The sequence below is a fragment of the Heteronotia binoei genome, chromosome 10 (assembly GCF_032191835.1).
Source record: "Heteronotia binoei isolate CCM8104 ecotype False Entrance Well chromosome 10, APGP_CSIRO_Hbin_v1, whole genome shotgun sequence".
NCBI classification, from domain to species: Eukaryota; Metazoa; Chordata; class Lepidosauria; order Squamata; family Gekkonidae; genus Heteronotia; species Heteronotia binoei.
Genome location: NC_083232.1, coordinates 47,887,752 through 47,904,853, shown reverse-complemented (window position 1 = coordinate 47,904,853; position 17,102 = coordinate 47,887,752). Strand labels below are relative to the sequence as shown.

The 17,102-nt window shown below is 41.4% G+C and overlaps 1 protein-coding gene across 1 annotated transcript in view; it reads left to right on the top strand.

The window, feature by feature from the left end:
- Positions 1-17,102, top strand: part of VWDE (von Willebrand factor D and EGF domains) — an 80,751-nt gene that overhangs the window by 13,186 nt on the left and 50,463 nt on the right. Inside the window, exons 5-11 of the mRNA XM_060247699.1 lie at positions 659-918; positions 1,266-1,355; positions 2,475-2,619; positions 5,427-5,641; positions 11,088-11,161; positions 12,671-12,944; positions 15,974-16,182. Coding sequence (XP_060103682.1) covers positions 659-918; positions 1,266-1,355; positions 2,475-2,619; positions 5,427-5,641; positions 11,088-11,161; positions 12,671-12,944; positions 15,974-16,182 — 1,267 coding nt within the window. The remainder of the gene's footprint in view (positions 1-658; positions 919-1,265; positions 1,356-2,474; positions 2,620-5,426; positions 5,642-11,087; positions 11,162-12,670; positions 12,945-15,973; positions 16,183-17,102) is intronic.

The window sequence follows — 17,102 nt, the reverse complement described above, 5'->3', positions numbered from 1 at the left end:
TTAGTAATCATTCAGGGACCTATATTCCATTAATATGGTTAATCTACACACACACACAAGAATGCTTACACAGATCAGTCCTGCTGAAATTAACAGAACAACTCTGGGTACGAGGACCACCACAGATATATGAGAGGTCCTGCACACAGATGATATTGCTGGGATGGGCAACTGAGGTACAAAAATGGGAAATATTGTAGGTGAGGGCAGAAACTGGGAATTTTGGGAATCCTTTGGTGTACTAGAATTCTTTATCAGGATTTTTCAGAGAACACTTGAGGAATTCGGTGAAAGTAAGGGGAATATGTCCTACAAATATGGTGTCCAGATCTGCGATTGTTTCATAAAATGTCATGATAACTTTTCGGTTTGTTGAATGGCTATTATGTATAACATGTTGATTTCAGACAATTTGTTCCCAGTGCGATATACACAAAGCACTCTGTATACAGCTACATGCTTTGCTTTATCGAAACTACATGGCTGTCAGTTTAGCAGATATTTCTAAAATGACTTGCAGAAAATTAATTTATTGGGCTTAATGCTTTTTAATTGAATTTGCCCAAACTTTTCTCCTTTTACATTTTACCTTGTTCTTTAAATTGATTGTTTCTATTTTTAATGGTTAAGATTCTCCACTTGTTTTTCCTCTTATTAGGTAAATTTCCTCCTTCACAATTGTTACTTCCATTGCCGCCACCTCCAAGCATACCTGAAATTGTGGCAGAGTTAGTTGAAGATACTGTTTTCTTAAGGTGTACCTTTGATGTACTTACTGTAAACACCTCAGTGGGCTTTGTTGTGGTTTGGTCCAGACTGTCTCCTGAAGGCATCAAGGAAGAACTGAGACAAGAGACAACAGTTGAAACATTCTCAGTTTTAGAACTGGATGGTATAAACCTCAGACTTGGAGATAGGGTATGTTTAAATATGTTTCTACTGTATGTTTATGCAAATTGATAATAGTGTTCAGTTACCCTCTGATTACTAGCCTAAAAAATTAATCTTTACAGGGCAAAGAGTTTGCATCAAGTGATAAATGGCTGGGTTGAAACATTTTTGTATGCTATTCTTTTAACCAAACAATCATCATGGTGTCCTAGGTGGCTGTTTGTCTAACGCAATTATTTTCTCTGATTATAGCACTGAGGTAAGATAGTTTCATCTGTGTAAATGTGGTATATATGATTATGTTGATCTACAAATACATATTCTGTTGCACTTATACAGCTTTTAACACAGTATTGTCTTATTCTTTTTCATAGATTTACTGTAGCAGTTCTGCCTTTTTCTTAGAGAAACCAGAAATGCGAAGCCCACATACTGAGAGCGAGGAATTTTTTGCAGGAATTAAGGTAGGTTGGGGTTGGATACATGGATATCATCATCGCTGTGCTGAAAGATATGCAGTGGTTGCCTGTCTGTTTCTGGGGACAATTCAGAGTTCTGGGTCTGACCTTTATGGCCCTAAATCAGAAGTGTCAAATTCATTTGTTATGAGGGCCAAATCTGACATAAATGACACTTTGTCGGGCTGAGCCATGTGTGCCGTAAAATGTAATGCCAGGTGAGGGGAGACACAAACTTTATAAAGGACACAGAGGCTAAAAACAGATGGGCATTTTGGGGCAGGAGGCATCCTGAATTGATTGGGCCAGTTCAAAAAGAGCCGCCCTGAAGCTTCCACGTGCTCCCCAGCGAGGCGGCCCTATCCCATCTGCGAGGCAGCTTGGTGCAATCAGACGGCAGGGTGCCTCAGAAGCTGGACCACTCTCCCCCCCCCCCCCCCGCTCAAAACAAATTAAGTGTTCATGCACTCAAGCGCTCCAGACAGTTCTTAAGGGGGAAAAAAGTCTGAAGTGGCTTGGGATGACTTGGCGGTTTCACAGGCCAGGGTGCCTTGCTTGTGCCCTTCCGTTTCCAGACGACGAGGAGGTGACTGATGTATGGCTTAAAAATTTGGAAGTGGTAGCTTTTTTGAGCCATCTCATATGAGAGCGAGAATGAGAGAGAGAGAATGAGAATTGTCAATAAAACAGAGCAATTATAAAAAGTTGCATTTTTAGTGAGAAATTTTATCTCCATAGACAGAACTGTAATATCATATAAAAGTAAAATATGGAGAACAAACTAGACAACATTGATTATACTTAATTATCTGCAAATAATTTTATGTGCAAAATCAAATCCTTGATTGGGGATTCTTGGAGGAGTTTCTTTCTTTCTTTTGGGGAAATGTCTTGCAAGATCACAGAAATTAATGGTAAAAGACTTATCAGTAGGATATTTATTTTTATTTTATTTGTATTATTTATAGTCCACCTTTCTTGATATTACCTTTCTGATTATTGTTTTTGTATGGTTGACAAAATGCTCGTTCTTAAACATTGTTCAGAAAATATTATGCAGGTCTGACAGTGAGCTAATTCCATGTAGATGTCTTGCATTCTTAGCATGCTCTTTTTATTTGCCAGCTGCATCCTGAGGCATTTACTATATCTGAAGATGGAAAGCAATATAGGCTTACAGCAGAAAGCAAAATTCCCATTCCTTGTCCTAAAGAAGGCCAGCTTGGAGATGACTGCAAAATCTCATTAAAATTAAACACCATAGAAGAAGGTAATAGCTGCTTTGAGTCTTTCTTGTGAACTTTTTAAAAATGGCTTGTGCCTTGAGTTTTGTTGATTAATCCGTCATTTATACTGACCTTATAGTGGTGGCAAGTTATAGGTACAATACACCTTAGGTTATCTTGGCATAGTGGACACACTAGTGGAGTTCTTGATGACTCCAAGAATTAATATAGCATCAGTAGAAGGAAACAGAAGTATTTTGCCCAGGGAAATAATGAATCCAACCTTTCAAACCTGAATTCCTATTTGAATCTACCTAGTAATGAAGATTGGATTCAGAGGCTTGCCTTGGATCCTCATCTCACCCCTCTCTTGGAGGGGAGATGGGTGTTATTGGCAATCTCATCCTCTTTCCTCCCTCATGCACAGGATTTTCCCTTTGTTTCTTTGTCTCTTGCTGAACAGGTATTTTCTCCAGCTTCAGTGCCAAGCATATTGGCCTTGCTGTTGAGCTGGACACTATCACAGCTAGACCTGACACCGCATGAGCTCTCTCTCCTCTCCACTCACCTACCACAGGCCCCAGCCAGGTAGATAGAGCTGGCAGGATTCCCCAGAACCCCCAGGGTTCCTCAACAAAAAGCAAGCCCCACCAACCCTGTTGGAAGCTTTCAGGCCATGGTCACCAGCAGGTGAGGTCATCACCTGGTGCCATGGCCGACTCAAGGCATCAAAGGGTGAGAAACCTCAGTGGAGTTGGTAGCCTTTGCCACCACCAACAGTGGTCTGGCAGAGACAGCCAAGGCCAGGGACCGGCCAGACCATAGATCCATGGAATACCCAGGAGGCCAGGAGACACTGGCCTCATAGAGGGTCCTGCAAGGATGCGGCCAGGAGAGCAAGGAAGTGGGTTGGAGAGGGCATTTTAGAGGGGTGGTGCTCTGGCACCTAGCCTAGGTGGTTGCCCTGGTGGTGAGGGCAAGGCCTGGGATGGAGTTGGGTCTTTCTGAGGAGTCAGGAAAGATATTTGGGGAGGATCCAATGCCAAACTAGGGAGGAAAAGAAGGTTCTTGCCTTAGCTAAAGGAGCAACTTCCCAGGGGAGAAAAGGGCAGGCATGTGTGTTGTAACCCTTGTTCCTATCCCCTTCATGCCAGTTCTGAGGCCTGTGGGGGGGCAGAAGGGCAGGATGTGATGGTGGAGGGGGAAAAAGTTGGCCCAGCAAGGGAGGACCCCCACAGTTATGTTTCTTGAATTGGTTTTATTGGTGTGGATCCTACTACTCTACTGAACTAAATGCAGAGGCTTTTTCTAGCAGAAGCTCTTCTCTGAAGGAAGGTTTTTTGCAGCTGAACAAAGCAGTAAGTTTAATCCATTGTATTTTATTGTTTAACTGTGTTAAATTGCATATCATCTCAGGAGGTTTGTTGAGAGTGCAGTACAATTTAATGCCTTTTTACAGTTTATGTAACACAAGCACATTCATCAGTATAAACTCCAAACCTAATAGTTATTCTGTCTATCTAAACCATTATAGTAGTAAAGTATTCAGAACTTGTTGGTTTCAAAGCAGAATTGAAGACATTTATAGAGTACAGTTGACAATTCCAATTTAGTGTCTTAGATGTCAATATCAGAATAAGAAAAGTGCCTTTTTCTTCTAAGATATTTTGAGCTGTTTATCTTTCTCTTAGGGCTTAACTACACATTATTCAGGAAATTCATGATCCTTTCTCCTCCCATGCTTATATTTCATCAAAAAGTAAATGGCAGGAGATCCAGTCATAGCTTTTCTGCATAATCTGTAGTGTGGGCCTGAGGTATGAAACATAAAGTTGGAATGTAGCCAAGGGTCATCTAGTCCAACACCTTGCACAATGCAGGGAATTCACAGCTGTCTCCCCCCAACCCCTCAGTGGCCTCTGCTCTATGTCCAGAGGAAAGGGAAAAAACCTTCAGGATCCCAGTTTAATCTGGTTTAGTGGAAAATTCCTTCTTGACTCCAAAGTGGAAATCAGCTTTATCCTGGGCATGTAAGGAAGGGCCACAAGAGCTTAAAAACCCCCACAGATGGAGAGCCCACCACCTCCTGATGAAGTCTATTCCACTGAGGAACCACCCTGTCAGGAAATCCTAATGTTTCGCCAAAAACGCTTTTGATTTAATTTCAACCCATTGGTTCTGGTCCGACCTTCTGGGGCAACAGAAAACAACTGTATATCCTCTATATGACATCCCTTTAAATACTTGAAGATGGCTATCATATCAACTCTGAGTCATTTCCTATTCAGACTAAATGTACCTAGCTCCTTCAGCCTTTCCTCATAGGACTTGGTCTCCAGACAGAGGTAGCAGAGATTATAACAGAAACAGGAGTCTAAGAGCCAGGAAAATGTTCCTTGGGGAGCCTTGGTGGTTGTGTGTTGTTTCGTGCTCAATAACTATTGAATGGGCTTGTTTGAAGTTCTCCAGTAAATCAAATTGGTTAGCAACCCAGAGGACTTCTTCGTGTTTCTTGGTAGCATGGACTTGCCTCACTTAATTGCTTTCTTAGCTGTGTTTTGCTCTTCTTTACCTACAGGCACTGTGGTGTGATTGTTTTTGCTCTTGCTTGCTGCTTGTGTGTGCATTATAATGAACAGTGTGGGTTAATCTGGGAGAAAGGTGGGAGATGAGATGGAACTATATGGAAGACCCTGCAGTAGGTAGAACTAGTTGTCTTTCTAACCCTTCACAGCCTTGTGATTCTTTTCTTCCCTCCCTCTATTTTTTCTTGAAACTGTTTTAGCATTCAGTAGCCATAGTTTCTAAGGGAAAAAAACCCTCACTAATGGTTTATCTTTTTTTGGAACAGGTAAAGACCAGCATAGCTTAAACTTGGTACTGTCTTCTTGCCTTGTGGACCTCTTTCAGCATCCCTGCTACAATAAAACCTGTAGCCAGGCTAGTGTTTATTTTGCTGCTGTGTCTGATTTCATTCAAGATGGAGACAGAGTAACCAGGATTGTGGTGGACCCTATCATCAGTGACAGTTTTCTGTGGAATAATTACATGCCAGAAAGCATTTGGGTAAAAATTCATTTTATTCAGTCTTGATTTAAAAAAAATAGTTTTTAGCCAATTAATTCCATTGCAATTAGAAGGGAGAAACTCTGTCTGTCAGCCACTATTCTTTGTCATTTTAAACTAATATTTGTTTTTACCATTTAAACTAGCATTTGGAATTAAACTAATATTTATTTTTACCATTTATATGGCATTCTGATTTGCACAATGTGTTACTATTATTATTGCTCCAGATGTTTTGGACAGGGCATTGTGGACCATGGCTGGATGGCTATGGCAGAGCTGGCTGAAATTACAGCCAGCAAATATGGAAGTCCTGTACCTGAGCTGTGGGGTCTGGAATCAGGAATCTGTCTCCCAGCCCTTGACAGGACACCATTAATGTCAGTGCTGAGAGTGAGGGGTCTGGGGGTGATCCTAGATGCCTCATTTCCCATGAAGGCCCAGGTCACCATTGTTGCCAGGTCAGCCTCTTATCATCTATGGCCAGTCAGGCAACTGGTTCCCTACCTCACCTCCCAGGTCTTAGCTACAATCATCTACCCACTGGTCACTTCCAGGTTGGATTACTATAACTCAATCTATGCAGGACTGCTCGTGAACCTGATCCAGAAATTGCAGCTAGTGCAAAATGCAGCAGCACACTAGTGATGGTGATATGTGTGCAAGCGTGCAGTCACCTGGTGTTGTGCCAATTGCACTGGCTTCCAGTTGAGTATCAGATCCAGTTTAAGTTTATAATAATGACCTTTAAAGCCCTACATGGCCAGGGACAAACACCTACAGAACCAACTCATCATATATGCCCCAAATAGTTCAGCTGACCAACATCTTCTGGTAGTCCCTGGCCCAAAGGATGTCCAACTAGCCTCAACAAAGACCAAGGCCTTCCCTGCCCTGGCCCCAGCCTGCTGCAACACGCTCCCACTTGAAATCAGGACCCTGAGGGACCTATTACAGCTCCACAGTGCCTGCAAAATGGAGCTATTCCACCAGGCCTTTGACTGAGGCAGCAGATGTCAAATCCATCTCGGCCTCCCCTGTTCACAGTTTGTACTGCTGGCAATGCTTGTAGTGCCCATTACATGCCCTGCTTAAAAAAATCAACATCTAAAATCTAATCTGGCATTTTCCAGGAAACATTCTGAACTACCTGAATAATAGCCATCCCATTGTGGTTTTTTTTTTTTTTTTTTTTAATTTTTTATTTCTATCCCGCCCTCCCCGCCGGAGCGGGCTCAGGGCGGCTCACAACATAAAATAAACACTACATCGGTTTTACATTATAAAACATGGTTAAAACAGTTATAAATTATTAAAAAATTAACATAACATAACAACATGGCGTTATAACATTAGATTTGGTAGACTTCTAAGAATAGGACATTAAAACATTTCCAGCAGCATGCCTAGCTTTGTCATTGATTCTGTCACTAGTTGAAGGCCATCCTGAAAAGGTGGGTCTTACAGGCCCTACGAAATTGATCTAAACATCTTAGGGCCCTCATTCCTCAGGAAGTTGGTTCCATAGTAGTGGAGCAGTGACAGAGAAGGCCCGATCCCGGGTGGCCTTCAGTCTGGCCTCCCTTGGCCCAGGGATATTCAACTGGTTTTTCCCAGATGACCTCAGTGCCCTCTGGGGCTCGTGTGGGGAGAGACGGTCCCTCAGGTAGGTAGGTCCTCGGCCATATAGGGCTTTAAAGGTAATAACCAGCAACTTTGTAGCGAACTCGGTATACCACTGGCAGCCAGTGCAACCCGCGCAGCCCCGGCTGTATGTGCTCCCATCTTGGGAGCCCCAGCAACAGCCTAGCCGCCGCGTTCTGCACCAGCTGCAGCCGCCGAGTTCGGCACAAGGGCAGCCCCATGTAGAGGGCGTTGCAGTAGTCCAGTCTCGAGGTGACCGTAGCATGGATCACCATTGCTAGGTCACGGCGCTCCAGGAAGGGGGCCAACTGCTTCGCCCGTCGAAGATGAAAGAACGCGGACTTGGCAGCGGCCGCTATCTGTGCCTCCATTGATAATGAAGGCTCCAGAAGAACCCCCAGGCTCCTGACCTTATGTGCTGCTTTAAGCTGCACACCGTCAAGAACCGGCAAGGGGATTTCCCTTCCCAGGGCACCGCGACCCAAGCAAAGGACCTCTGTCTTCGTTGGATTCAACTTCAGCCCGCTCAGTCTGAGCCAACCTGCCACGGCTTGCAATGCTAGGTCCAGGCTTTCTGGGACGGAGCCAGGCCGGCCATCCATTAGTAGATAGAGCTGGGTGTCATCAGCATATTGATGGCACCCAAGCCCAAACCTCCGGGCAATCTGGGCAAGGGGGCGCATATAGATGTTAAACAACATCGGGGAGAGAACTGCCCCTTGTGGCACCCCGCATACTAGTGGGTGCCTCCGGGACCGTTCCCCCCCAATGGCCACCCTTTGTCCCCGTCCTTCGAGGAAGGAGGAAAGCCACTGTAAGGCCAATCCCCCAATCCCCGTGTCGGCGAGCTGGCGGGCCAGTAGCTGGTGATCGACCGTATCAAATGCGGCCGACAGATCCAACAATATCAGCACCGCCACGCCGCCTCGGTCCAGATGCCGCTGGAGGTCATCCACTAAGGCGACCAGCACTGTCTCCGTCCCATAACCAGGACGAAAGCCGGACTGGTGAGGGTCTAAGGCGGAAGTGTCATCCAAAAAACTCTGCAACTGTAACGCCACTGCCCTCTCTATGACCTTACCTAAAAATGGTAGGTTAGAGATCAAACTGGATTTTGGCTTTTATGTATCTTATTGTTGTTTATTTAATCTTTTATTTGTTTTTAATATTTAATCCTACATGTTTACTGACTTTTGTGACAGCCCTGAGCCTGCTTGTGGAGGAGGGTGGGATACAAATCAAATAAATAAATTACACTGGACTGCACAGTGAGAGAAGTCACTGTTTATCGCTTTGGGGGACTGACTTGGCCTGTGTCTTGCTATAAATTTACAGGTTACCAAATTCTCATTTTTTTAAAAAAAGAAATATGGATTGTGACTGTACATCGTCACCTGTGAAGATGGTATATCTGTATATTCTTCTACATGATACCTGAGATGGAAGATTTATACATGTGGAAGAATTTTGTTTGAAGTACCCCACAGTCCATTGCAGTGATGGGTTGTGAAACTACATCTGTTATATCACAGGGGCCAGACTGTGTCCCTGAATTGCCATAGTATTGTGGCTTCATTTTAGAGCTTGTTTTATTTAACTCTTCAAAATGCTGCAAGTCCCAATCCTGCTGGGAATTGCAGCACAGGGGGATGAGGGGCTGCTCTTCCCCCCTCCTCCATGCCATTTTTAAGATTTGAAATGGATTCACAGAATCCAGTAAGTGGAGCAAAAATCCAAGTTCTAAAAAGGAGCCCTATCACCGTGGCAGACTTGGAGATGTGATATCCTCTAGTGTAGGGGTGGCCAACGATAGCTCTCCAGATGTTGTTTGCCTACAACTCCCATCAGCCCCAGCCACCATGGTCAATGGCTGGGGCTGATGGGAGTTGTAGGCAAAAAAAATCTGGAGAGCTACCACTGGCCTCCCCTGCTCTAGTGTCAGTCTTAGACAGGACCTTTTTTTTTTTTTTTTGCAGAAAAAGCCCAGCAGGAACTCATTTGTATATTAAGCCACCCCCCACCCGACATCACCATTATTTCACACAGTGCTTTTTTTTGTAGAAAAAGCCCAGCAGGAATTCATTCTCATATTAGGCAACTCCCCTGACATCAGCCCAGCTGGAACTGCACTCCTGTGTGTTCCTGCTCAAAAAAAGCCCTGGCCTTAGATATAACAGATGTAGTTTCAAGTCTCATCTCATATATTAATACTCCAGGCACAATCAGCACCAAAACAAAACTTAGGTCATCAAAAACTGTAAAACTGAAATCTAGTAAATGGGGGGGAATAATTCAAAGCTGAAATATAGTTCCAGTATAACTATTAAATCTCATAATATAAAATCAAAACATCTAGGAAACTGATAAATAAGGCTTGCCAGTTATCACCAGAGTTGCAATCCTTGTAAAAATAAACTTCATTTTCTAGAGTATGTAAATTGTAGTTGGCAGGGCTTTTTTAATGGAAAAAGCCCAGCCGGAACTCATTCGCATATTAAATCACATTCCCTGGCATCATCATTGTTTAACATAGGGCTTTTTCTACCCAAAAAGCCTAGGAGGAGCTCATTTGCATATTAGGCCACACCTCTGACACCAAGCCAGCCGGAACTGCATTCCTGCTCAAAAAAAGTCCTGGTAGTTGGTATTAATGGATGTATATTTACTGTAGAAAAGAGCAAGAGACCAGTAGCACCTTAAAGACGAACAAAATTTGTGATAAGGTATGAGCTTTTTGTGAATCACTGCTCACTTCTTCAGATACTTCTCAAAAGTCTACATGTCCTAAATTTTTCTTGTAACAGATTAAATGGTATTCACACATTTGAACCAGTAATCATAATGTCCAAATTCTAGCAAGCAGTCAAAATTAACTTCTTCAGATCATTAGTGAAAACTTTAACCAAGAGATCTGAAGCACTCTTATAACCAGTTTTAGAGCTCAGTGCATAACAAAGCCCAGATGTCAAGAAAGCCAGTGTGGTATAGTGGTTAAGAGTGTTGGACTAATATCTGGGACTGTGTATCTGATGAAGTGTGCATACACATGAAGGCTTATACCCAGAATTAAACTTCGTTGGTCTTAAAGGTGCCACTGGACTCAAACTTTGGACTAGTATGTGGGAGACTTGAGTTATGAAAACACACTCATGCTATGGAAGCTCACTGAGTTACCATGGGCCAGTCACATTCTCTTAACCTAATCTATTTCATAGGGTTGTTGTGAAGATAAAATGAAGGAGTAGAGAATGATGTAAACCACTGGGTCCTCATTGGGAATTAAATAAATACATACATTTAAGGGGGAAAACAGATTCTATCCTGAGTTCCATATCACTTAGTTCCAATAGTTCCATATCACCTAGTTCCAGCTCTCAAAATAAGTTTCCTCAGTCCCTTCAGATGCCTAACGTAATTAATACACATGTACAGCTACTCAGAAATTTTCATGATGGTTTCCCTTTGTCTTTGAATTCTTTGTTGTAAGTTCATCTGTATTTTGCTAAAGTATTCTGATTCTTTTCCATTTGGGCAGCCATGTGGTCATATGTGTCAATTCCAGATCCAATTTTAGTTATATAGTCTTCTGATTTCCGTATTAGAACTTCCAATTATTTAGTAATGTTCTAATTATTTAGTAATGTTATTTAGTAATGTTAATTAGTTATAGCACTTTTAATAATTAAAATACTTATACAAGTCAGTTATTTATGTCTGGATCAGTACATGAGTATATAAAGGATTCCTTATCAGCACATTTTAAAACTTACTGCAATCGTATTGTCTACATTCTTTTCTGAAGGTTACTGTGAAGGATTTGCCCTCTGCTTATTGCTACTCTTTTACTGACCCACATATCATTACATTTGATGGCAGGTAATTAACAGGATTCCCTACTGTTTGTTCAATTATTTTTTAAAGAGTTTTTATAACTACAGTCATCACTATTAAGAACTACTTTTCATTTGTTTTCATCTGTTTCTCTAATTAAATGGCAAAATGGGAGGAAAACGCTTTCCCTTTAGTGTTTGCTTCAGTTTAATGATGCCGGTTGTTATATATCTAAGGGGAAACTGTTCTCTTTCATTGTGTAACAAGATGTAGCCAGTGAAAATTACATCCTTTGAACAGTTCTGTAGAATGTGTTCCTTGATGACAGGAATGGTTACACTGGACACTCCATAAGCACAACAAATAGCCAGGGACAGCATAGGCTGATTAAAATCCATATCAAGTGAACATTGACTAGGCGAAGCAACAGTGCCAGATTTTATGCAGCACAATTGCCTTGCAAGCTCTGTGAGATACAGCTAAGTGCAGCATGGCTTAATAGTATCTGTAGCAGCTATTTGCATTGTTTTCCCATTGGAAAAAAAAAATCTTAACATCAGCCAATCAAGAAATCCTCTTAGTAAAGTATTAAGGAACAGAATATCATAGATATAACATCATCTTTCTCAATTCTCTTCAGGAAAATGGATAAACTTTCCCTGTGAGAAAGGTATTTTTCTAGTGGTTGGATCTAGCCTGGTTTTTCACCCAGTGTCAGTTTCCCCTTTTTCTTTAATCCCGGTAATCATAACTTTTGTTCATACAGGTCTCATGATTTTCAGCATAGCCTTTTGGGTGGCCCAAAGGGACCTGTCCTTTTTTTTTTTTTTTACTGGTGTAAAATCTGGTTGGATCTAATAATGTTTATAGAATTCACAACCAAAGGTTGTGTTGATGGCTGCCAGTTTAGATGGCCTGAAAGGGGAACTAGACAAGTTCATGGAGAAGAGGTCTTTTCGTTATCATTGCTGATTAGATCCCCCATGTTAGAATTCCAACTGTACTTCAAAATGGCAATTGCAGGGGCCAATGGCATGTGTGGGTTGTTACCTTCATGCCCTTCTTATGCTGTTTATGTAGGCTTCTGGTTCATGTCTAGGAAACAAGATGTTTGACTAGCTGGATCTCTGGTCTGATCCTGCAGGGCTGTGCTTATGTCCTTCAGAGTTGGGGTTCAGAAGCACGTATTTTCTAAAAAGAGAATTTCTCTACTTGCATGTCTTTAATGATAGATGTCATGTGGAAGTCTGCTTTCTGCTATCCTATAAGTCCCTGTTCACGTGATATGCATGTCCATATGGGAGATCCCTTTTATGCTTCTGCTTTGATGTTTCAGTGCTTATCAGTGATAAGTAGCATCCCCTTTCTACTCAAAAGTACAGGGCTTTTGTAATTCATTGCTATGTGGAGTATGTTACATGTTGCTGTGTGGATTATGCTACCCCATAATTTCACCATCCTATCCTAATGGCTTTAAAACCAAGTCATTCATAAATGTCATTGTGATCTTAATTTTTTTTATAAATCATATACTGTTTTTATTGTTCTTTCTAGAGCATATGACAATTTTAAAACAGGAACATTTGTGCTATACAGAAGTAACCTGCGTGATTTTGAAGTCCATGTACGTCAGTGGGACTGTGGAAGCCTTTACTACCCAGCATCATGCAACTGTGGCTTTGTTGCCAGAGAAGGGGCTGATATAATAGCGTTTGACATGTGCAGTGGCCAACTTCATGACTCGCAGCCCCACTTATCCATAAAAAGCAGAGACTCTCCAGACAGCTATGTCAGGATCACTGAATCTTACCAAGGAAGGAAAGTAACAGTATGTTATTGATTTTGTATCACCTCTGGACCTGTTTCATACAGGAGGGGTTTTTGTTGCTGCTGTTCTTGTATTAGCCATATGTAGGCATTCTATATCTTAACTCTTTCTTGCTTTCTATACCAAAGCAGCCTTTCCTTTCTTAAAACCATTTTAGAATTAGTAGATAATTTAAAGCAACAAGGACAGTAGATGGGTAGCCATGTTGGTCTGAAGTAGCAGAACAAAGTTTGAGTTCAGTGGCACCTTTAAGACCAACAGAGTTTGATTCTGATTATAAGCTTTCATGAGAACGCACCCTTCTTTGGACAAGTCAAGAAGCAGATAAGAATGTTAAACTGTGACCATATCAGCTCAGCTTTTACTTAACAGAGGAGTCAGTGCAGTCTACATTTTCTTCCATTTCCTGTCACTGATTTCCTTACTGAGCATTTCATTTTTGTTCCACATAAAACCTGTACTTCATATAAGAGGTACTGAGATTTCCATTTGTTTGAAGAATTTGGGTCCAGACTGGCATTTTAAGCCAACACAGGGATGGCTCGCAAACGGATCAAAACATCAAATCCAAATGTGCACATCTGCTGCCTGTTCCACTCCCGTACTCATCCCATCCTTAGGTGTCTCTGCCATGGATCAAAAAGCTACCACTTCTGAAGTGGTAGCAATTTTTTACACCGCACAGCATCTGCCTCAGAGGTCATCCAAATGCTGGAGCATACATGCGAGGTGCATTGGTAGTGTGAACCTGTCAGGCCACCCAAACCTGTTCCAGCTTTAAAAAAAAAACATGGCTTCCAAGTGCATAGGCACATGGGCGCACATGTGCAGGAGGGAAAGAATGAGGGGGAAATGGGGGAAACGAATTGGGGAAAAAGAAACCCAAACCAAGCTATAGGGACGGTGCGTGACAGCCGTCTGACTGCGCCGAAGCATGTCCTGTGCAGGATATGGCCACTTTGCAGAGGTGTGTGTGAATGGGCTTCCAATACTCCATTTTGAGCTGGCCTGATCTGGGACGGCTCCCGTGTGCCCCATGTTTCCGATCTGGATTCAGCCTTAATGATGCTTTTTCCAATCATTATCTCATCTTTGTTTTTTTTATTATTAGGGTTGTTTTGTAAAAGCTGATTTTGTACTTATCTGCCTGTTCTCATTGTGTACTTTGTTGTTGTGCTGATTCCTTCGGGAAGGTGTAGTGGGCTATTCCTGATCTTGCACAGTCATGGAAGTTTAATAGCTTTATAGTCTTATTTGACCTCTCCTCTTAAAACAGCATTGTTTATTTATGACATTAGCATCCTTCCTTTTTTCATCTGTAAAGCAGCTTGCAAATACCAAAATCCCTACCAGTTAATGGTGTGCATAATAATGCACAGGCATTTTATTAATTTATGTTATTTATAGTCTACGTTTCTCATTGAGACTTAAGGCAGCTTACACAATGTAAGTCAATAGAGTCAATAGAATGAGACATCTAATAAACCATGTAATAGGACTGAGATTGCAGAAATTTGAAATGAAGCATAAATATTAAATTTGACCTGTTAAACAAGCAGAAAATGGTATTATATAAGTAAAAATACAGTCCACTGAGGAAAAGGTTGTGTATTTAGCAACAGATAACACACACCATATGCAGTAGTGAAGTCTACGAACTTCTACTTTCATTGAAACATCTTCTGAACAATCCTGTTCTAATACAGCCCACCTTCATAAAGATTCCATCCCAAACATTTCTAGTTTACATAATTGGCTGAAGGCCAGGAGCATGTGAACTTTCCTAACCTCCTGAGGCAGGTTCAGGTTTATTTTTAAAAATATGCTGGTTCAAGATCACTCTTATGGTAAAATCAGAAGTCTGTGTTGGTGCTGCTATCACATGGACACCTGTCATTGTATCCAATAATCATGTGCTGAGCCAAACATTATCAGATAATTAGAAATTGGATTTTTGTAATGCTTGGACAGAGTTCACAAGGAAGAAAGATTATGGAGCAGGCCTTGGGGCTCTGTTGGTACTCTTAGCGTGCATCCCTGAAGAGCTGAACACCATGGCTGTATCAGCTGATTCCTTTTAGGTTTGCAGGCTGATGCTTATGGAGGTTTGGGAGCAAGAAAAGGATAAAAAGCCATGAGAAGCATTTTAGAGGCTTTGGTATTAATAAGCAAAACATATTTATGTAGTCTTCATTAAATAATAAATATATCATACACATATTGTTAAATATTAAGTTTTTCAGATTTAAAAAACAGCAAACCACCGGAGACCCGTGCCCCCCACAAAAAAAAGAAGCAAGAAAGCAAAAGAGAGAAATAACATTAATAATTCCTACAGAATACATTATAAAATGCATATTGAAGCATTTTCTCTCTTGCTTTATAACGACAAAACATTATAAACATTGCCTAGTGTTCCATAAATTGATCTGAATTTATAAAAATATTCTTTGTGTCCTTTTTTAATATGTAAATTCAGCTAATAATGCAGTGTTCCAGTCACAATGGTAGTTATCAACAGCAACTGTAAAAAGGTTATGGATCAGTTCTACATCTGGAGTAAGGGCAGTTATTCGTCTAAATACTCCAATTAAATAACTTTTGGATCAAAAGATATATTGTTACTCAACATTTCATGTATGTACTGAATCACAAATTGCCAAAACAATTTAATTCTTGGACATGATTAAAAGTATGTTAAAAATCAGCCGTATGTATATCACAACTCCAGCAATAATCTTACATGTCTTTGTATATAGTAGCTAATTTGTGTTGAGTAAAAGACCATTGTACAGATAATTAAGACCAGTTACCTCACTTCCTCTGATAACTCTCCTTCCCACCAAACAAACCCCACCCCCATATTCTCTAGGGGACTATTTCAGGGACCTAAATAGAATGGAGATGTGGGATGAGGACAGGATAACACAATGCTAGATCTTCCCATCTGCAAAACAGTCCAGAAACTTAGACTCTATTCCCCTCCAAAAAGGTAATTTTATTTCCTTTGTGATACCATTTGTTTTTAGATTTCATTTTCTTCTGGAGCTTTTGTTCGAGCCGATGTGAGTGAATGGGGAATGAGTCTGACACTCAGAGCCCCCAGCTCAGATTATAAACACACGCTGGGACTTTGTGGAACATTTGATGGCAATTCAGAGAATGATTACCACGATGTGGATGGAACTGAAATCTCAGGAGGAACTGATGCTTATCTAACTTTTATTAACGAATGGAGGTAGCAATGTTACCATTCCCATCAAAGTCTTCATTTTAAAAAGTCCTAATGGAGAGGGTCAGTTTAATGCAACGGACTCCTATTTAAACCACAAAAACATACATAATATGTTCTTCAGTGGTTGAAACAGGAGTCTCTAATCTTTCTATTTTACCTTGGAAATAAGATTGTATTTTTTTTTTTACATTTCAGTGCAGATTTGTACATTTTGTGTGAAACCACACGTCTTTTTATATTTTCCTTTATTTGGTATTTGCTTGTGTGTGTCTGCACCTGGAAGTCATGGTGACTTCTGGTGACTGATCCCTACAGGGGGCCTGGACGATATTCAGAAAGGTGGCTGAATAAAGCCTGCCCTTGTCCTCCCAGCTGCTGGTATTTCAAGGAGGTCTCCCATCCAAGTACTTGCCAAAGTTGACTCTTCTTGCTTCCAAGATCTGACAAGATCGGGCCTGCCTGGGCTATCCAAGTCAGAGCTCATGTCTGTAATCTTAACAGAAAAACAAACTGTAACCTAAGAAGTGTTACATTCGGTTGAATATCTGGACTTGGCCTGAGGAGAGAGTACTGAGTTCATATGTCCCCTGGGATGGGGTGGCTTTGAGTCAGGCTCCCTCTCAGCCTTATTTGCCTAACAGAATCCAATGCAGCGTAAACATTAGAACATCAGACTAGGGTCTGAGGGAGCTGGGTTGAAATCAACATTGGCATGAAGTTCTGTGAATTGCCTTGAGCCAGTCACATACTCTATCTAACCTTCCTCACAGGGCTGTGGTGAGGGCAAAATGGAGAAGGGAGAACTTGATATACTGCCTTAAGCTCCTTGGAGGAAAGATGAGGTACAAATATATTGGATGGTTAGGCGAGCTTTTAAAATGTTCAAAGTGAGCATGCCACTCTAAGCTCATCAAAGGAAACAT